General features: G+C 40.0%; 1 protein-coding gene across 5 annotated transcripts in view; it reads left to right on the top strand.

Moving 5' to 3' along the window:
- Positions 1-22742, top strand: part of LOC125462731 (protein phosphatase 1 regulatory subunit 12B-like) — a 227466-nt gene that overhangs the window by 75808 nt on the left and 128916 nt on the right. For all 5 annotated transcript variants that reach the window (XM_048553013.2, XM_048553012.2, XM_048553010.2 and 2 more), the window contains 4 exons: positions 383-501; positions 14240-14399; positions 17049-17193; positions 22597-22671. In XM_048553013.2, coding sequence (XP_048408970.2) covers positions 383-501; positions 14240-14399; positions 17049-17193; positions 22597-22671 — 499 coding nt within the window. The remainder of the gene's footprint in view (positions 1-382; positions 502-14239; positions 14400-17048; positions 17194-22596; positions 22672-22742) is intronic.

Genomic DNA, 22742 nt, shown 5'->3' with positions numbered 1-22742 from the left:
CTTGGACAAGCATATGGATAATGATGGGATAGTGTAGGGGGATGGGCTTAGATTAGTTCACAGGTCGGCGCAACATTGAGGGCCGAAGGGCCTGTTCTGCGCTGTATTTTTCTATGTTCTATGACTTGTTTTCAAAAGTGCAACGATTCCTTCAACAATCCCTGATTTGAAGTATTCCTTTTTCCTGTTTTGGTTTTCAATGCAAAGTAAATAAAATAAAAAGCTGTTTTTACAATGTTCTTACTTTGAAAGTTGCGCTATGCATTCCATGCTCCATCATACTTGTGTGTATTTTGAGCTTCTTTGTAGTAAGCCCCTATGAAATGGATTGTTTTTGAGATTGTATATTTGGAATTTAAAATGATCTTTTGTCTTTGCACAGGTATTTAATAAATAATGGAGCTAATGTTGCTGCTGTTAACAGTGAAGGAGAAATCCCATCAGATATTGCAGAGGAATCAGCAATGAAAGATCTTTTACAAGATGAAGTCAATAAGCAAGGTACAGTGTGAGATTTTAGAATGATACATTCTTGCTGAAGTCTGATTCAACTCTGAAAACTTGAGTGAATAACTGGAATGGCTGAGGTGAAGTGGTCTAGTTTTGCAAGTTAATATCAATCAGATGTGTAATTATTGCTGAGACGTGGTTATTGAACTTTTAGTTATAAAATATTTTCTGGATCCAATAATGGATTTTGTTTTTCATCTGTACGGGTTATTACTAAATTCAGGATAAAAGAATATGGTTATGAGAATGAGTAGGAAAGTTCCATTCATAGTGTTTCAGCTGATTTACTTTTGAATTATCAGTGCAGTATCCATTTCAACATGTCAGATACATTTCCAGTCATTTAAAATATGCTTATAAACCTTAGGTTTCCAAATGGGTTGCTCCTTGAATCTTGTGGTGTATGAGATCGTCGCATTATTTGCAACACCACCACTTTCCACTCCCTCACCAATTTATCTCCATCACTACTGTCTTTCTCCATGTATATTCACTCCCAAATTCAAAATTTCTCCATGGTTGGCTTCAAATGGCATATTTTCTACTGCGTTGTTTCTCTTATTTCACAAAAATGCTGTGAAGTGATGGGGCAATTTTTGTATGGATCGATGATTTTTGTTTTGTAGTACAGTATGGCTATGAATGATAAAGTGAAGTCTGATCTCATGTATGCATTAGTGTTTGCTCAGCATTCTTAGAATTTTCCACGCCATACAATGTTTTATGGAGTGCATCATTAATTTGCATGAAGTTAACATACCATCGTTTTCTGCCAGGCAACTAATGATGGGCAATGAATACCAGCCTAGCCAGAAATGCCTACAGCCCATGTAAGAATTAAGACACTAGTATAAAAGTGATGTAAACAAACTACTGTGTCGTCATTTATTATTTTCTGACTTTCACCAAATTTTAGAGAGGTAGCTTTTGATACCACCGTTACCCCCGCCGAAGGAGCATGTGTCTAAAAATGTCAAGAAGTAATTCATCCATTCTCTAATGCGATGGTCAGATAATCTTGTACCAGCTGACAAACAGTCCTAAACTTTTATTTGCTGTATTTAAATAACTCTATAGACACCAAGTTTCTTTCACACGTGTACACTTGTTATCAAGTCTCTTTCTAGTATTCAGTGTGTTTTTTTGTTGTTTTACAAATTAAGAAAAGTTATTGGGCTTATTTCTATCATTGTAGTGTATACCCTATTGAAAATGTGTTTATCCTTGTTTGATTAAACCACTGAGTCATTCTCAGGGTGCTTGAAATTTAGGTGAACTCAATTATTCTTACTAAATCATTCTGGCAATGTTAGAAACCTTCAAAGAATTCTTTAAAGAAATTTATTATTGTCGAGCAATCAGTTTGCATGAATGATTTTGATGTACAACAATAGTAATAGGCAAATCAATTCTCAGTTCTCTGCATTAATTTGAAAACTTCTAAATAAGCAAGTTCAATAGCTAATTCAGACTCTGATGACATAAGCTGAGGAAATCCCTTTTCAAGTTGTTAACTTTAAGCCCTTTAATCCTTTTAGACCTGTAAACTATCATTGACTTATCAACATTTGAGTTTCATTTGACCTTCCTATCGAAGTCCATCTGGAATCTCCAATCAGAGGTGTTCTGAATATGACCATCCTTACCTGTGTTTCTCCGACCCCTGCCATCATTGCCACCACTGAAATACAATTTGCTTTCTGTACTGCAGTTGCTAATCTGTTTCTCTCAGATAGCATAACAGTCTCCTTTTCATCAGGGAGATATCATGTATAAGTGCGGCGACAGTAATAGAATGACATTTTTTCCCGCCTTGCTGCACAGAGACTGAGATTTCAGCAACAAAATAGAATTGATGTGATCCCACTTGAAGGTGCATGTATAAAAATGAGAGTGCCTTTCAAATGGAAATGTTTGAAATGCAGAAAATACTTACTGTTATGTGAGCTATTTGATATCAGACCTTTGTTATTTGGAATATGATACTTTTAAAAATATATTGTTTTAATCTGCAAATCATTCCTTAACATAAAAAAATGTTATAGATATTGCCACCTGCTCATGAGAAAGTTATAGTTTAAGCTTATACTTTTCACTTAATGAGCTTAACTCTATAAATATTCAAAATGAAGTCTTTAAAATTTACAACACTATTCATTTATGAGAATCCTTCTTCTTATATGGATTCTTCCTCCAGATATAACAAGGTGTAGAGCTGGATGAACACAGTAAGCCAAGCAGCATCAGAGGAGCGAGAAGGCTCGTGTTTCGGGCCTAGACCCTTCATCAGAAATGAGGAAGGATCACTGGATGCGTTAACTGTTTTCTCCTCCACAGATGCTGCCAGACCTGCTGAGCTTTTCCAGCAACTTTGTTTTTGTCGCATTGCTTATAGTTTGATCCTGCATTATGCTGTGCTTTGGAATATTACTACTTTGTACTGAGCAATACTAGATTGAGGGTTCACACCTACTGAGTGTAATATTTTAATCCACCTATTTGGAAATTCGATGACACACCTATGGGGCAGATGGGACTCAGACTCAGACTGAAACTCAGACTCTCTGGCCCAGAAGCATGTTTTATTTTGGTTTACGTTGACTTCCAGTGCAACCATTTCTGGCCTGTTGAGAGCATTGTTATTTTTTCATTGCTCCACACAAGAACAAACTAAATTTTGTATCAGATCACATAAAGGGCAATGATTAAGGCTTTTTTTAAAGCTGGAGTTTGAAGGAGATTCTTTCAGAAGGAGAGGCAGGAAGGCTTAAGAAAGGTAATTCCAGAACATAGGCATAAAGCAGGTAAGGCACGCTAATGAATGGTGCCGTGATTAAATAGTTGATGCGCTGCAGAAGGTTAGAATTAGGAATGCAGTTGGTGGTTCTGTTTGAGGGGGTGTGCATGGGTGTAGTTTGTGGCGATTTCAAGGATCAGCAACGGATACATCTGAAGAAAAGGTTAAGAAATTCAAATTGAAAGTATTTGCTTAACAGCAGGTATTAGAATGACAAGTGAACAGGATCTTGTGTCTAATCAGAAACTGTCAATGTCCTAGTAAAATTTTATTGCTACAAGGGATATCACAGCTGACCTCTGGGTCCATAAATATGTATTCATGCATTGCTGAGAAAATAAGCATTTTGTCAAAGCTTTTTGTGTTATTCTCATCAAAATAATTCACAAGAATACCAATTCAAGGGAAAATGCACATTATACTGCTTGAGAAGGAAGTGTCAATAGTTTGGGAAATGGACTGTGGTAGAGTCTTTGCCATGGTGAATGCCCCAATTAACAATGATTGACAGTGAGTTAACTGTTAGGATTGTTTACATTTTTGGCCTTAATTGGTCACATCCTTCCCCTGAAAAAAGTGAATGGTTGTATTTATTTTTGTTGAGTTGAAATAGGTGTAGTACACGCACAGGTTCTGTCTGCCACGTGCATTAATATATCCAGCTTCTAGTATATACAATTCTCCATGCTGCAACCCTGATTGGTGCTACTGAATTGGTTGTCAGTGCAATCCTTTGCAAATTCAGGATTGTCTAGCAAACATTTTCCAACTAGAGAAATGGATCCTGTTGTGAGTTTCGCAAGCATGGGTATGGTCAAATTCCTTGCTTGTTTGAACACCTGCAGTTTTAAAGCAGGATATTGCATATAGGTTGGCCTAACAATTTCTTGGTGAGATGCAGTCTCTTAGTAAAGAAGATTTGTCTTTTTTTCAGCTTGGTAGAGCATCAGGATGAGCAGTTAATGTTAAGTTAGCAGCGTATGGCAGAGGTACGTGCTCTACTCAGTACTCTTTTGTTTATATTATATGTTCAAGTAAAGATCCTTTACTAAAATTGTCATGGCTATCTGGAAAGATTTCTCTAAGGACTGATCAAAGCAAAGAAGGGATTCTTGCCTTTCCACTGAAATTGTGCCTAACATTTGCTGTAGCAAATGATCCAGACTAGATACCTCTCAATTAAATGCTGACCTTTGGTAACAGCTATTTTTGTTAGCTGTCTCTTGTTTTCATGTTTTTTGCATGCTATAACATGATTTTTAACTGACCTCTGACACTTTTTTGAACTGAAACATACAAATTTGCTCAGCGGCTACTCAAGGCCGACTGACTTGGAACTGAAATTAGCATGCAAATTGTGCTTAGATGAACAAACTTGCTATAAGCTTTTGTTACCATATTATGGTAATTTTGGTCTTGTGCCTAGCAACAAAAGCAAGAAAAAACGATATTGAATTCTTTCTATATTGTATACAAGTTGTAATACATGATCAGAACTATGCGCAGTACTCCACTACGTGTTCTTATATCATTTTAATCTTACTTCTACCTTTCAAGGCTTTCACTGTGGATTTCAACTCTGCTGCACAATTTATAGCCAATAACGTTAATGTAGAAGTTATGATCCCACTGATGCTACTACTGGTTAAATTAAATCTTAGAATGATGTCTGTCGTGATGGATAAGCAGACCTGGCTGTAGATTTGGCATTATCAACAAAACAGAAGTTCATGATGTAAAAGCAAGTAAACTAAAATTAAAAAAGCAATCTATCTACAGATGTTGCATTTCAAATATTCAAATACAAGGCAAAGCAAGATTCCTATTTGTTCACCAACATCATCACTTTGCAGTTACTTAAAAATAAATCCAGAGAAGTTCCTTCCTCATTAGATCTGTTTACTTAGCTGTTTTCATTAAACCTCCATTACTGTCCTATAAATTGAAGCTTTTTCCATGAAATATTTGCACACTGAGATCCTAGATTTTTCCAGTCTTTTTATAATCTGTAGAGTTGCAACCAAGCAGTCCTGGTCTGGGAATTTTCATAAACTATATCCTCGTCATTGGGGTACCTTATTCCCTTCTCTGCTCTGAATAATCTACTTTTCTGGGATAAAAAAAAATGAGCATCTGATCTCAGTCAGGTCTCTTTCAAACTGCCCCAAAACGTTCCAATATCTTTTGTTTTTCTGGAGTAAAATCAGACCTTGATTATTCTAAACACAGAGGTAAACAAATGCCTTTCAATGTTTTCTCTTCCAGTCGTAAAGCCAGACATTGGAGCATTCAAATGGGTTGGTAGAATGTTTGTGTACAGCAAGAACACTCACCTGGGACCATTTGAACCAGAAGACCTGTCTCATGCAGTGTAAATGTGACCTGTACAACAGTATTGAGTGCAATCCTAATATTAATTTTATGTTTTCTTGCTGTTGGCTTCTCATAGAATCTTAAGTACAGAAACATACCTTTCGGCCCAACAAGTGTGCATTGACTAAATTACCTTCAAATCTACGTTAGTCCCACATTCTAGCACCTGGCCCATAGTCTTGACTGAAATGATATTTCAAGTATTCATCCAAGTACTATTCAAATGTTGCGGTGTTTCCTTCCTGAACTAACCTTCCAAGTGGTTAATTCTGCTGGGTGACAAACCTCTGTCTGAAATCCCCATAAATCCTCTGCCTTTCAACTTAAAATTGTACACCCTTGCTATTGAGACTATTGACTTTAAAGAAAAGAAAATGAAGAAGTCATTCATGTATTATGTCTAATGTCAAGATCTTTGGACGTTTGGCTCAGATAAAACACTGTATCTCAATCATGCTTCATGAAACAGCACTGAATGATGTCCAAGTGTATTGAAACTTCAGCTGGCTTAGGCTTCTTCATACTGACTGATATGGCCAAATTCTGATGTGGATTCAAAAGTGAGAACTTCTTATTGAAAATGTCATTTTCATAGCTAGGCAATAACTAATAGTTTAAGACAATTGGCACACTTGCTGATGAAATGTATTCATTCAGGTATTCATAATGGACATACTATTTGACCAGCCTGCACTTTCAAAAGCCATAGCAAAATGCCGAGAGTCAAATTTGGTTTCAGACCATTAGTAGGCTAATAATTATATGAAGAAAATACTTAACATGATCATTGGAGCATTTGAGATGGCTTACATATGCTAAAAACCACAGATATATGTAGGGATTCATTCTGTGTAAGAAAATTAAATATATTCAAGTCTGTTTGTATTTTCTGAATTATCTTAGAGCTTGGGGAGTCGATAGTGCCCATGGTAAATTCTTTGCCTTTCACAGCCAAGCAATCAGAATCTTTTTCTCCTGTAGTACAATTTGACATAATCATTTTAAAATTTGGCAATCTTGTAGATGTTTTGATAAGTACAAGACAAAATTTTGGCAACATGTCTTTTTTTCCTGCAGTACTCCAACTCTACTACCAATTGACTTTTGTGGAACTACTCTGCTGTGTTAATTAAATGATAACACAATGTACAAATAATATAACCTGCTCCGAGTTCTGGAGTGGTTACTTGTATTCCAGAGAGCTTTTGACTGATACCAGAGAGCACAGTTACACCATCTTGTGTTTCCACGCATGGAGCAACCAGTTACCACCACTCATGGCCATCCATATGTCTGCATGGCTTTTGATCATCCTACCTAGGAGTGTGTATGTGTGAAATATGCTTGTGTTGTTGAACTGTTATGTAACTCTGGTTTAGGCCTATACAAGTGATAATGGGAACTGCAGATGCTGGAGAATCCAAGATAACAAGGTGTGGAGCTGAATGAACACAGCAGGCCAAGCAGCATCTCAGGAGCACAAAAGCTGACGTTTCGGGCCTAGACCCTTCATCAGAGAGCCCTCTGATGAAGGGTCTAGGCCTGAAATGTCAGCTTTTGTGCTCCTGAGATGCTGCTTGGCCTGCTGTGTTCATCCAGCAGCACACTTTGTTATCTTAGGCTTATACAATGTTTTTTATTGTATGTTTTGAAAAGATTTTAGGTGTTTACCTAGCTGTCCTTCTCATCCAGTGCACGAAACAGTTTTTCAAACTGTTCTGTTGCTTCTGCATCATACAGGGTAGCGAACACATGGAAATTAAAGTGCTATATTACCCATTATATACATTATTAATCCAATAACAATTAATCATAGCAAAATAAAGTATTGAATCAGACATTTTGATCTTGCATATTCAAGTGTTTCATCAAGCTTTTAAAGTATAATTAGAGAATAAATTACTTCAACTTATTAGTCATATCTATAATTCAGAACTATTTTTCACAAAATTCCTGCTTCTCTCAAATTGTTTGGGTTGCCCCTTCAAACAGTACAAGTATGCCCTCTTGAGGCGCTTGCACAGAATGAGGCTTTAAGTATGTTGCAATCAAAGGTAACAGTGGATTAATATTCACAAAAATTAGCATGAAAGTAATACTTCATGTTTAATTTGTTTTTGAGAAACCTAGTCTTCATTTGTTGAATTTCATAATTATCCCCTTGGAAAGCAATAACTTGAAGTAGGTAATGTTGAAGATCTAGAAATATGTATGTATAGAATGTTCAAAGGTTTGCAGGTTCCCTGCTTGATCTATATTTTAAGTTTTCTGGTTACCCATTTCACATTGTCTATAGGATAGCTTTATTGTTCAAAATTTTACATGCATAAAACCACTGTGAATATATCTAAAACCACCGTATACACCTATTTTACTCCATTCTCATCCTCCACATTGTGTTGTAACCTTCTGACTATATTTCATTTCTTCCCAATAACGGCATCTTTGTATATTTTGTACCTGTCACCTGACGTGTTTCACTGAAGCATTATAAAACATTAGATGCTAAGTGAGATATTTGTGAAGATGATCCAAGTTTAGTCAAAGTTAATTTTAGGGAGTGTCTTTTAAGGACAAAAAACAGCATAAAAGGAAATCTAAAGCTTGGAGCCTAGCCACGAGGAGTGGAGACAGCTCTGCATATTGCAGTACTGGATGAAATTACAGAAAGAGAGTGGGGTCAGACAATGGAAGGATTTGAAAATTTTAAAATTGAAGTGTCTAATCAGTTTCATTATAGACCAGGGAATGTGGGCCTGATTGATATTTGGTACAGTTTAGGAGATGTACAGCAATGTGTTCAGTGAACTCCGCACTATGGTGAGTAAAATGTGAAAGGCTGCTTAAGAGTGCTAGAATAACTACATGCTCTATTATGTTATGAAATTTCATAATACATAAAAATGTTAACATAAGCTGTCTACTAAAATCACCTTCTCAAATTTTGTGACTTTTGACATTCAGAGACAGATGATATGGATGTGGTAAAACTGAAACTCATTACATGTTAGACATATGTGAAAAGAACCCCATCAAATTGCTTCTGTTCCCTCCTCGACTGGAAGATTTTCCAAGTGTCAAGTGATCGAAGTATAAGACACTGCTTGAATCTCAGTGACCGTATTACACCCAATTCTGAGTACTGTATTTTCAGAAAGTAGGAAGGTATTGGGGAGATAATGAAACTTTTCCACAAGTATTGTTTCAGGAATGAGGATTTTCAGTTATGAAAATAGGTTAGAGCAAGTTTTCTATTTCTCTTGGAAGGAAGAAGGTTAAAAGAATTGATGAAAGTATTCAAAATTATTAATATTCCCTGTAATTTTTTTAGCTGCATGGACCTCCAAAGTCTGTGTGTGGCAACAATTTCTGGATCTGCATTCAGTGCATGGCACACTGATCAACTACACAGAAGTTAGGAGGAACCTTGAAGCTGTGCAGCTTAGTGGGAACATTGGTCTGGATAGGGAGTAATGGTTACGTTGTTATTTTTTTTAAAAAATCAGAATGAGAATTCACAAGATTTAAAGTAATCAGTAAAGGAAGCAAAAACAACATGAGGAAATCTTTCATGCTGTGAGCAGTTAAGATCTCGAGTGCACTGCCTGAATATGTAGGGGAGGCAGGTTTGACAGGAAGTTAGGCTGTTATAAGGTAAGGAGAATGATGTGCAGGAAGTAACTTCTGGAACCTGAAATTGTTGCCATCGTCGGCATGCTGATGCTAATTACTGTGCGTAAAAGTCTTGGATCAGCTTAAAAATGGGAGAATGATACCGAGTTGCTCACTTAGAGAAACAATAGAGACAGTGGTCGGAATGGCCTCCCTCACCGCTAATCCTGTGCTGCTATGATAGCACAGTATGTGTAATCATCTTGAGATAATAGGAAATGCCGATGCTGGAGTCTGAGATAACAAGGTTTAGAGCTGGATGAACACAGCAGGCCAGGTAGCATCAGAGGAGCAGGAACGCTGATATTTCAGGACTGGACCCTTCTTCAGAAAAGGGGGAGGGGAAGGGGACTTTGAAATAAATAGAGAGAGGGTAAGTTGATGATGGAAGGTGGATTGAGGAGCGAATAGGTGGAGAGAAGACTGACAGGTCAAGAAGGCGTGGATGGAGCCAGTAAAGGTGAGTGTAGGTAGGGAGTTAGGATGGGGAATGGTCAGTGAGGTGGGAGGAGTGGATAAGTGGGAGAAAAGACGGACAGGTCAAGGAGCTAGGCTGGCCTTGGGATGACGTTGGGAGTGGGGAGATTTTGAAACTTGTGATGTCCACATTGAGACCATTGGCTGTGGGGTTCCCAAGCAAAATATGAGGTGCTGTTCCTCCAGCCTTCGGGTGGCATCTTTGTGGCACTGGAGGAGGTCGAGGATGGACATGTCATCCAAGGAGTGGGAGAGGGAGTTGAAGTGGTTCATGACTGGGAGGTGTAGTTGTTTGTTATGTACCGAGCATAGGTAGGTGCTTCACAATGCAGTCTCCAAGCTTCCGCTTGGTTTTCCCGATGTGGAGGAGGCCACATGGGGAACAGCAGATACAATATACCACATTAGCAGATGTGCAGGTGAACATCTGTTTATTGTGGAAGGTTTTCTTGGGGCCTGGCATGGGGGTGAGGGGGGAGGTGTAGGGGCAGGTGTAGCACTTCCTGCGGTTGCAGGGAAAAGTGCCAGGGGTGGTCAGACAAGTAGGGAGTGTGGAGTAGACGAGAGAGTTACGGAGAGAGTGGTCTATGTGAAAAGCGGATAAGGGTGGGTTGGAAAGAATGTCCTTGGTTGTAGTAGGGTCAGATTGCAGATGGCGGAAGTGGCGGAGGATGATGCGTTGAATCTGGAGGTTGTTTGGGTGATACGTGAGGATGAGCGAAATTCTGCCATTGTTGTTATTGCAGGGAGCAGGTGTGAGGGATGAGTTGCGGGGAATGCGAGATACAGTCAAAGGTGTTTTCGGCCACTGTGGAGAGGAAATTGCAGTCCTTGAAAAATGAGGGCATCTGAGATGTCCGTGAGTGGAATGCCTCATCCTGGGAGCAGATGCGGCATGATCATGTCACTTTGCTTCCTTTAAACAAAGGACTTTGAAGTTGTGCATGTTACCTGGTGATCACAACTATGTCTCCTATCTGCTTTTGAACGCAGCAGCTACTTACAAATATTGGTTTCCTTCAGAAAAACCATCAAACTGGCTGCAAGTCAACAAAGAAACCAAGGTAATAAAGAGCAATGCTTTGAAAGTGGAAGAAGGGTTTGCCAACAAGTTTCAACTTCAGGCTGACCTAGAATTCAAGGACTTCTTAGAAATTCAAGTATACAAATACTCAAAATTACTGAGAAACTACTGCTTCCAAATTCTTCATTTCAACTAAAAAAAATCAACTTGTCTTCAAAACCATATGCCTGTCACAAAAGGGAAATTGAGATAATTTTAAATTGTAATAGTATTGTTTCTTTTGCCTGTTTTTACTCTCTTATGTGAGTGATAGTGCACATTCTCTCAAACTATCATGTTTTTGAGCCTCGCAAGTGTGGTATAATAAATAACATTGTTCTTTTTAAAACTTACAAAAAAGCTTGCTGTGGAATTATTTAATTGGGGCAGTCATCCTAAGGGCAGGAAGACACATCTCACATCGTGAACATATTGATTTGGGGTAGTAAAATAACATAACCACTGTCATTGACAGAATATAATCTGGGCATCAAGATATCAGGCATAAGTGAGAGTCTCAGCAGCAGAAGTGGACAGAAAGTATTAAAATATTACAGAGGTGCAAAGAGGTGATTTTTTTTCAATGCCACAGATAGGTCATTGAAAGCTCATTGCTGGGTCAGATTTAATACAAAGATTGTGAATAGTTTTGTTCTGCCCGAAACAGTTGTCTGGGATAGGGATGGCATTGGCAGAAAGTGATTAGAATTTGAGCTGAGAACTGAACACAATAACTGAAGTTGTCCCAATAAATACCAGTGCATCCAACTATATTGATACTGCATAAGCAGCCCGACAATTTAAAGATAGTGGAGAAGTTGAGAGAGGTAATGCTGAGGTAAAGGTGGGTGCCTTAAACATACTTGGAGAAGTGTCGGATCATCTGACATGTGAATTGTTCTCATCATGCAGTTTTGTTCACATTAGTGTAAAAATGCTGTTTGACCCTGTGAACTGCAGAAAGGCACAGGAATGCAGGAACAGAGGTAGGTTATTTAACCCTTGAATCTCTCCTGATCTTCATGGTTGATCTTTGACCTAACTGAAAGAACAAAAAATAGTACAGCAAAGGAATAGGAGCTTCAGCCCATCAAGCCGATGTCGACACATGCTTTTCTAAATTGAAAACCTCTTGTCTGTATGTGGTTTGTATCTTCTTATTTCCTGCTTATTCTAGTATCTGTCAAAATGCCTCTTAAATATTGCTGTTGTATCTGCTTCTATCACCGCATCTGGTGAAATATTCCAGACACTTACCGCCCTCAATTCCATTTCTGTCTAAAATAGAGGGAATTTAACAAAACTTTAGTGGTGGCAGCCACCTGATAGGCACATGCAAGGCTATCCACCAGCTCTAAAGTGCTGCAGGTCTGCTAAATTAGTGCATTGTGGAATTTCTACTCCTTGAGGCAGCAGGTCACACCTGATTGGCAATGCCAAGTGGTTAGAAATGCCAGCCAAAGTTACTGAGGCTGCAGGCAGGCCTATACAAGAAACCTGATGGAACCTGGACAGAAGTATATTGGGGCTTTGTCAAAAGATTTTGCCGTATTAAAAATGGGGAGGCTGGGGTGGGTTTTAAAGTGCATGGGGATAGGAAAGAAGAGCAGTTGTCTTTTGTGCAAAAGTCTCTGATGGGTAAAGGAAACTCTCCAAAGACAATACTGCATTTCTTCCTGCCATTTTAAAAACTCTAACCGTACAAAATTGGGGACAGTTGATATTTCAGCATACTTAATCAATACTTGATTATTTATTTACGCAGCATAGATGATCTGATTTCGGGACCGTTTGTGAGCTGTGTAGTAGGAGAAACTAATTATTTTGCAGCTATTTATAACTATATTTTTGTGTTAATTACTTTGTTACTTTTGTGAAATTAAGAGGAATTATTTTCTAAAAATATGAATGCTAAAATTTAAATCTATTTGAGGCACAGATATTCATTGAATAGTGTCGGAATAAATCTGCAGAAAAGAAGATAAAAAGAATTGAGTTATAGCATGTGAGTGCCAGCATACTAAATAGGATGAGGCAGCAGTTTATATGTTGCTATACGTAATATGTTGCTGCTGTTCTTCATTACTTGAAGATTTAAGCTTACAGCTGTAGTTGTTTATAAATCATAATTGGTATCATCAATAAAAATATGCTTGCAATGAATTAAACCCTTAAGCCTGCATTATAAGGGGCCTGGTAGTTATTTTTTCCATTGAGTCTTTTGCAGCTCTGGTGAGCTATCACGTAAGCACACTTAAGTAACTGTGAACTCGAAGGAAGGATCCTTGATTCATGAACTTGTAACAAGCATGTATTGTTTTGTGTTATTAACATGCATGAGCAATTGTAACTTTTTATAAAAGGCTGAGAAATTGTGGCTCTGCCATCATCTGAGAGGAAAGAGCAAGTTAATTAATATTGATGTTCAAGTTTCTTCAGAAACAATTAAAATATTGCATTATTTGCAATTAATGTATATTCATTGAATTATCTTAAGATCATCATCAACTGAAAATCAGGAATAGAAGTGGTTTTGATTCAGTTATTGCTTGTGTTTCTGATAGTTATGTATTTATAAAGGTTGAACAAAAGCAGCTTGCTGTATGGTATATTTGCAACCCTGGGTAGATGGAAGTATTGTGGTAACGTCATTGGGAGTATCCTCTAGGAATATAGGTTCAGATCCCATCACAGGAGGAATTCAAATTCAGTTAGAATCTGGAACTTAAAGTGCCACTGTTTGTAGTGGTGACCATGAATCATCCTCAATTGTTGTGAAAATCTGGTCTGTTAATGTCCTTCAATCCTCCTTTGTTTTGGTCTCTTTTGCATGTGACGTCAGAGGCACAGCAATGTGATTGTCTCTTAGCTGCCCTCTGAAATGGCCTAGCAAGCCATTTCATCCAAGAGAAGAATAGGAGTGGGGAACAAATGTGATGTGTGCCTTCCATGAAAGAATATTGTGAGAAATGGGTAACAATGCATTAAAGTATTGTCTAGGGAGAAAGGCATAACTGATATAACATTGCTGTCAGTTTAAACACACAAAATGTTCTCCGTCCAGATACCGAATATATTTGAGATGTAGGTAACAAGGTGTAGAGCTGGATGAACACAGCAGACCAAGCAGCATCATAGGAATGGGAAAGCTGATGTTTCAGGCCTGGACCCTCCTTGGGTTTAGCCTGAAACATCATTTTTCCTGCTCCTATGATGCTGCTTGGCCTGCTGTGTTCATCTAGCTCTACACCTTGTTATCTCAGATTCTCCAGCATCTGCAGTTCCTACTATCTCTGAAACATATTTGAGAGGTAGCTTAGTTCACTTATGCTTTGTTTCTGACATAGGAATTGATGTTGAGGCTGCAAGAAAAGAGGAGGAACACAGAATGCTTCAGGATGCCCGACAGTGGCTGAACAGTGGCAGAATCGAAGATATAATAAACACCAAATCAGGTGGCACAGCTCTCCATGTGGCTGCTGCAAAAGGCTACTTGGAGGTCTTAAAGTAAGTGCTTGTGAGATGATTGAGTATCATGACATGCTGGCCATTGCATCACTGAGAAAATAGCTTATAACAAGGTGTAGAGCTGGATGAGCACAGCAGGCCAAACAGCGTCTTAGGAGCAGGAAAGCTGACGTTTCGGACCTAGACTCTTCTTCAGAAATGGGTGGATATTGTCACGGAGGTTGGGGCCAAATTGGGAACGCTTGAATATGGACCGTAGTCCATTGGGGATGATCTGGTTCCGTAAGCAGGCGCAAAGAAAGGCGATGTGGCTGTAGTACCTGGTTTGCTTCAGTACATAGTCGAGCAGTTTCAAGGCCGAAGAGATTATGACAGAGTTTCAATGGGAGAGAGATCCCCTGAAGTTCCTCTGGAGGGAGGAGCGTAACTTCTTCAGGGCAGGCACCCTTAGATTTCTGATGAAAGGTCTAGGCCTGAAACGTCAGCTTTTGTGCTCCTAAGATGCTGCTTGGCCTGCTGTGTTCGTCCAGCTGTACGCCTTGTTATCTCGGATTCTCCAGCATCTGCAGTTCCTATTATCCCAGAAAATAGCTTATGGCTGTTTACATGAAATAATACAGATAGCTTTTGCTGCTTCCTGAATAAATAGATGTGTCAATTTTTATAGTGAGATGATGCAGGGGAATAAGCTGTCTTTTGGGCTGTTTTGTGATTTCTGCGACAGTTTTTTTTCCCCCGAATACGCCATATTTTTATTGGGTCTGGATGAAGTGGCTGTTATTCCTCTATTAGTCCTGATTTTTGAGGTTTGTCAAGCTATTGCTTATCACAGCTGAAGTTTTTCCTAATACCCAGACATGCATATCTTCCATCAAGGATACGTGGTTAGCAGCCAGCTGTTATTTTGCTCTTTCTCTGGTTCCAGTTCAGATGCAAATTTCAGTCCCCTGCCCACAAACCTCCTTGCTGTTCAGCGTACATCTGCTTCGACGCACTTCTCATTAAAGAAACAAAGATTAACCAGATGACATTTTTACTGAATTAATTGCTGAATTTAGTGTGTTTTGCTTATTCCTCAAGAACTAAATAAAAAATGAGTTCTCTACTTCCTGCAAGGATGGTATTGATTCTAAAGATTTTGAAACACATGGGGGAAAATAAAATCCTATTAATCCCAAAAGCAACCTTTTACAGTATCCAGTCAGAGAGTATATTCTCATCTATCACTTCTGTAGGGCTTAATTTAACTAAGGCTTCAACTCCCAATATTGAGGATTGAATAGACTCTTCCTAAAGCATTCATAGAACTGAGTTTTTAAGCTTTGTCAGCTTCAGATAACTTCTTCAGGGTTTTAACCAAATATTTCCGGCCAGGAAGTTTTACAAAACTCACTACACTGAGGTAATCTCTGTATTAACACTAACTAATTCCTTTTCGCTAGCCACTGTTTTCCACAGCCCACTTTGGCCAAAACCCTGCAGTGCTGCTCAAATTGAAACCAGTAAAGATTTTTTTTTTCCCCTCAACTTGTTGGTATTTCTCCAATCAAAGATAAAAACGATTCAATCCTGAACTTCTAAAAAGAAGTCAGATGATCAACTGTTTGTTTTGGGAAAATTTTATGAACAGGCAATGTAAAGAGATTCCAATACTCTTCAGAGGTCTTTCTTTGGTACTGTTAAAATAAAGCAGAATGGCTACAGAAAGACCAAGTGAATTGTAGCTAGTTCAAATTCAAAAATAATTTATACCAAATTGATGCTTTGGGCTGCATGGTGGTTCAGTAGTTGGCACTGCTGCCTCACAACACCAGGGACGTGGGCTTGATTCCAGTCTTGGTTAACTGACTGCGTGGAGTATTCATGTTCTCTCCAGGTGGTCCAGTTTCCTCCCACAGTCCAAAAATAATGCAGGTTACATAGATTTGCCATGCTAAATTTCCCATAGTGTCCAGGGATGTGCAGACTGGTTGGGTTACCTAAAGTAAGTATGGGGTTACAGGGATATGGTAAGGAGCTGAGTCTGGGTGGGATGATCTTTGGCAAGGGGCCGGTGCAGACTCTGAGTCTGAATGGCCTCTTCCCACACACTAAGAATTCTGTGTTTCTAAAACATGATTATTATATTTTTTATGTAAACATTTTCAGTTAATCCACTTACGTAAACCATATGACAACAAGGCATAGGAGCACAAGTAGGCCATTTTGCTCATTGGGTCAGCTGTGTCATTCCATGAGATCATGGAGGAAAAACTGCACGTCATCTTTAATCCTAAAATATCATAACAGAAGCTTGGGTTATCCTTTTTGAGTGAAGCAGATTGAAGTGAAATTTAATAGAAATGTATAGTTTTAAGAAGTTTAAATAAAATGGACACAAAAAGCTGTTCCCGTTAGCTGAATATGCCAGAAATATGGGATATTGCCCCACACAAAACTCTAAATCAATGTGTGGACTTGGTGCTTATGCACTGAGCTATTATGGCATGCAAGCAGCTGCCTTAGACGTTGTTGGAAGGAGAGATAGTGATTTAACTGGCAATTGGATGAGTGCTTAAAAGTAAACCTACAGGGCCCCAAAAAGTGGGAGAATGAATCTGATTATATTGCTCTACAGAGGGCTGGCACAGATTCAACAGACTAGATGACCTCCTGTGCCTTAATGATTCTCTGGTGCTTGTTTCCTAGGCTGCTGATACAGGCTGGATATGACGTAAATGTCAAGGACAATGATGGGTGGACTCCACTGCATGCTGCTGCCCATTGGTGCAAAGAAGAAGCCTGTAGAATCCTTGTGGAGAATTTTTCTGATATGGAGGCTGTAAATAAAGTGGTCAGTTGTTTTTAACAAACTGGTTTTCATTTTTGAATAGCTTCTAAATATCTAAATTTTTGCATTTGGTTATTGGCCATGAATACTTTTAATTATAAATAGATTTGATTACAGTATAAGGGTGGTTGTCTGGCTTATGTTTTCTGCACCGGCTTTCTGACTAACCAGTTTAGATAGTGCCACTGACCCACTTCTCACTATAACCTTGTATGTTCTTCCTTTCCAGATTACGATCTAATCCATTTTTTTGAATGCTTTGATTGAAACTGCCTCATCCATATTTTCAGGCAATGCATTCCAGATTTTAACCACTCGTGTGAAAATGCATCTTATCAGCACTCTAATTAGCTAATTATCTTGAGTTCTGTTTTGTTCTTGATCCTATTACGAGGAATAGTTTACTCCTTATTACTCTAATACCCCTTATTTTGAATGCCTGGATAAAAATGTCTTCTAAACTTTCTACTTACTAAGGAAAACTTGCAACTTCTCCTATCTATCGTTATTATGAAGTTCAGCCTTGGAACCATTCTTGTGAATCTTTTCTCCCACCTGCCTTCCACCTTCAATGAATTATACACATGTACACACACATTCCATTGCTCCTGTGCCCCTGTAGAATTGTACTCATTGTTTTACTTTATTTATTAATGTTCCTCCTGTCAAAATGAATCACTTCATACTCCTTTACATTGAATTTCATCTGTCACTTGCCCACCCACTCAACCAACTCTTCTGTGATAATGGGAACTGCAGATACTAGAGAATCCGAGATAACAAAGTGTGGAGCTGGATGAACACAGCAGGCCAAGCAGCATCTCAGGAGCACAAAAGCTGACGTTTTGGGCCTAGACCCTTCTTCAGAGAGGGGGATGGGGTGAGGGTTCAGGAATAAATAGGGAGAGAGGGGGAGGCAGACTGAAGATGGAGAGAAAAGAAGATTGGTAGAGAGGAGAGTATAGGTGAGGAGGTAGGGAGGGGGGATAGGTCAGTCCAGGGAAGACGGACAGGTCAAGGACGCGGGATGAGGTGGTAAGTAGGAAATGGAGGTGCGGCTTGAGGTGGGAGGAAGGGATGGGTGAGAGGAAGAACAGGTTAAGGAAGCAGAGACGGGCTGGACTGGTTTTGTGATGCAGTGGGGGGAGGGGAAGAACTGGGCTGGTTTTGGGATGCAGTGGGGGAAGGGGAGATTTTGAAGCTTGTGAAGTCCACATTGATACCATTGGGCTGCAGGGTTCCCAGGCGGAATATGAGTTGCTGTTCTTGCAACCTTCAGGTGGCATCATTGTGGCACTGCAGGAGGCCCATGATGGACATGTCGTCTGAGGAATGGGAGGGGGAGTTAAAGCGGTTCGCGACTGGAAGGTGCAGTTGTTTGTTGCGAACCGAGCGGAGGTGTTCTGCAGAGCGGTCCCCACGCCTCTGCTTGGTTTCCCCAATGTAGAGGAAGCCACACCGGTACAATCGATCCAATATACCACATTGGCAGATGTGCAGGTGAACATCATCTGCTTGATATGGAAAATCATCTTGGGACCTGGGATAGGGGTGAGGGAGGACGAGTGGGGGCAAGTGTACCACTTCCTGCGGTTGCAGGCAAAGGTGCCCGGTGTGGTGGGGTTGGAGGGGAATGTGGATAGGACAAGGGAGTCGCGGAGAGAGTGGCCTCTCCAGAAGGCAGACAAGGGTGGGGCTGGAAAAATGTCTTGGGTGGTGGGATCGGATTGTAGATGGCAGGTACAACGCATCACCCCACCAACCTCCGGATACAACGTGTCACCCCACCAACGTCTGGATACGGCGCATCCTCCTGCACATCCCAGATGTCCACGTTCTTCCAGGACCGCAACTTTCCCCCTGCAGTGGTCGAGAACGCCCTTGACCGCGTCTCCCGCATTTCCTGCAACACATCCCTCACACCCCGCCTCCGCCACAACCGCCCCCAGAGGATCCCCCTTGTTCTCACATACCATCCCACCAACCTCCGGATACAACGCATCATCCTCCGACACTTCCGCCACCTACAATCCGACCCCACCACCCAAGCCATTTTTCCATCCCCACCCTTGTCTGCCTTCTGGAGAGGCCACTCTCTCCGCGACTCCTTTATCCGCACCACACTCCCCTCCAACCCCACCACACCCGGCACCTTCCCCTGCAACTGCAGGAAGTGCTACACTTGCCCCCACACCTCCCTCACCCCTATCCCAGGCCCCAAGATGATTTTCCATATCAAGCAGATGTTCACCTGCACATCTGCCAATGTGATATATTGTATCGATTGTACCCGGTGTGGCTTCCTCTACATTGGGGAAACCAAGCGGAGGCTTGGGGACCGCTTTGCAGAACACCTCCGCTCGGCTCGCAACAAACAACTGCACCTCCCAGTCGCGAACCGTTTTAACTCTCCCCTCCCATTCCTCAGACGACATGTCCATCATGGGCCTCCTGCAATGCCACAATGATGCCACCCGAAGGTTGCAAGAACAGCAGCTCATGTTCTGCCTGGGAACCCTGCAGCCCAATGGTATCAATGTGGACTTCACAAGCTTCAAAATCTCCCCTTCCCCCACTGCATCCCAAAACCAGCCCAGTCTGTCTCCACTTCCCTAACCTGTTCTTCCTCTCGCCCATCCCTTCCTCCCACCTCAAGTCGCACCTCCATTTCCTACTTACCAACTCATCCTGCCTCCTTGACCTATCCGTCTTCCCTGGACTGACCTATCCCCACCCTACCTCCTCACCTGTACTCTCCTCTCTACCTATCTTCTTTTGTCTCCATCTTCGGTCCGCCTCCCCCTCTCTCCCTATTTATTCCAGTTCCCTCTCCCCATCCCCCTCTCTGATGAAGGGTCTAGACCCGAAACATTAGCTTTTGTGCTCCTGAGATGCTGCTTGGCCTGCTGTGTTCATCCAGTTCCACACTTTGTCAACTCTTCTATGTTCTTTTGAAGGTCTGCACTGCCTTTCTCACCATTCACAATGCCTCTGCATTCTGTATTATCTGCAAATTTTGGAATTGTTTCTAGAAGCTTTCCACTACTGAAGCCCCTTAGTTGCTCAGCTTATCTTTACAGCCTTCTTTGAAAAAAGGATGTGAACATTTACAATTCTACAGTCCAATGGCATCACTCTTAAGTCTAAGGAAGGTTGGAAAATTCTGAACAGTGCTTCTGCACTTTTTGTCTTTCCCTTCCCCCAGAATTCTGGTATGCATTTTATCTGTTTCTAATGCATCTCAACTTTTAAGTGTAGTCAATCAATTTGTTACAATTTTCTTAGGTATTTTAAATGCTTCAGATGAATGAATTATCTAGCCTTTAACCTTGATCTTGGCTGAATCTTCCTTGGTAAAGACAGATGTAAAATATTATTTAGTACCTCAGCAATGTCCCCACCCACCCATGTATGAAACTATTTAGGTCCCTAATCAGGCCCATTGATCCTTTTAGCTTTTTCTATTGTTATGCCTGTGGAAGATTTGGAATTCCTGTTCATGTTGGCTGCTGGTTATGGTTTGTACTTCTAATTTGTTTTCTCGCTTGCCCATTGAACCTTCTGTGTTAAGCAGAGTTCTCGGTCGTGTTATTCACCTGGCATTTGTCAAAAGCTCACATGCTGTATTTCAGCTATCACTCTTTAGTCTTCCGGAGATCTCTGAATTTATTTGCTTTAGGTTTCCCTTTGTGGGAATATACCTTGCCCCTGCCTAAACAGTCTGTTCTTTAAAGATAGCCTTACTCTGTTACTGCTTTTCCTGCCAAGCTTTGGGAACATAAAAACTGGAAATTTCTCCCCCCCCCCCCCCCCCCCCCCCCCCCCGTTTATTATTCTTGTATTGGATTGCTCATGGTCCCTTATCGTAACCAAAATAAGCCTTTTATGAGACAGTGATCGTTTACTTATTGATGCATTTGTCCCACCTCAGTCATAGGACCAGCTTTAACAGTAGGTCTTTTCTCAGTGAACTGGAAACACTCTCCTGTAGAAAATGTTCCAGAACGTACTTTAGGAACTATTGCATCTATATCGGTCTATATTTGGGTAATTATTACAGTCCCCCTTTATACTATTCCATAATTCTAACAGCAATCTGTAATTTTCTTTGAAATTTGTTCTTTTACAACTTTCCCACTAGTTGGTGTCTTCTAAACTTAAACCAAGCAATTTTTTTATTCTGTTCTTGAGGCACTGATCCTCCTCTTTTTCAATCTGTGATGTTTTGCTTATTCAATACTGCCACATCTCCTCCTTTTCTTCTTTTCCCATCTTTTGTTACTCCTCCCATCCAAAAGTAAATACAGCTCGTACATCCATAGTGTGATGGTGTTTCTCTGGTAGCTCTTCCCATCACTCTCATCAGTGTACAGGACTGCGTATTATTTAGAAAACTGGATGCACTTGGAAGCATCCTGCACCATCTGCCTGTTTCTTCTGGATTGTCTGGCAATCGCCTATTTACGCCTCTTCCTGTGTACTCTTAAGCTGAACATCAACGAACAAGCTACCCAAAAAAGCTATCGATTTCATTTTGAAACATATTTTACACAGGATACTGAGCCAATCCCTCCAGTCCCCACAAAGTCATTTTTAAAGAAGATTGAATCCAATTTGTTTGTACATTGTACATTTGTTTCAGCTGGAACAAATGAATCTGATTCATCTGCTTGCTGAACTTTCACCTTTTGTTTCATTCACAGTTTCATAGCAAGGTCGTCATGTTAGTAGTTCAGGTTGGAAAAGTCTTCTCAAAGAAAGGATAGTGAAAGGCACTGTGTTTCTACAAATGAAATTCGTCATGTATCATGTGCTGTTGTAACATCATTCCCGTTGTGGTAACAGGTGTAATGAGAAAAATGCTACCTGGCCAGTGATACTGTTTCTTGGCTGATCAAAAACATGAAAATGACCTTGGATTGTCATTTATTCCTGAAAGGTATCTGGAATATGACTAATTAATTCAGTCAGAATCAAAAGGATATTGACATTTTTATCTACCATGTGACAAAACAGTTTTAAAATGAGAGAGCAGTGAAAAATGCATCACTTCAGAATATATTCATTAAAAAAAATCCTGTAGAGTATGTCATATATCTATTCTTAATTTAGCTTGAGATGTAAACTTTGGAAAACATTACTATCTGGTTTTTCGAATCAGTTGTTGATGTACAGATTCTGCTCTAACTTTTTTTAAGCTGGGCACAAGGTGCGGTTTTGAGCATCCAGATGTCTACGTTTTTCCTTTGTTCTCCTGGCAAATGCTTTGTCTTTTTTGCAGTTCTTTTCTCCCTTCTCTTAACTGCACTCCTACCTAATTAACACAGCTGAAATGCTAATGTAACAACTGAGCCACGTTGTTTCATTAATGGTAGTTACAATGAGTTATCTATATTGTGTTTGCAGGGTCAGACTCCTTTTGATTTAGCAGATGAAAGTATTATTGAGCTTTTAGAGGAACTCCAGAAGAAACAGAATATTGTAAGTGGTTTTTTTTTGGATTTTCTTCCTTCTTTGGTTGGCAACATTTATCTAAAAATGTGCATTCAATG

This window comes from Stegostoma tigrinum, chromosome 21 (assembly GCF_030684315.1).
Source record: "Stegostoma tigrinum isolate sSteTig4 chromosome 21, sSteTig4.hap1, whole genome shotgun sequence".
NCBI classification, from domain to species: Eukaryota; Metazoa; Chordata; class Chondrichthyes; order Orectolobiformes; family Stegostomatidae; genus Stegostoma; species Stegostoma tigrinum.
The sequence above is the reverse complement of the archived record's forward strand: the minus strand, read 5'-3'. Positions and strand labels throughout refer to the sequence as shown.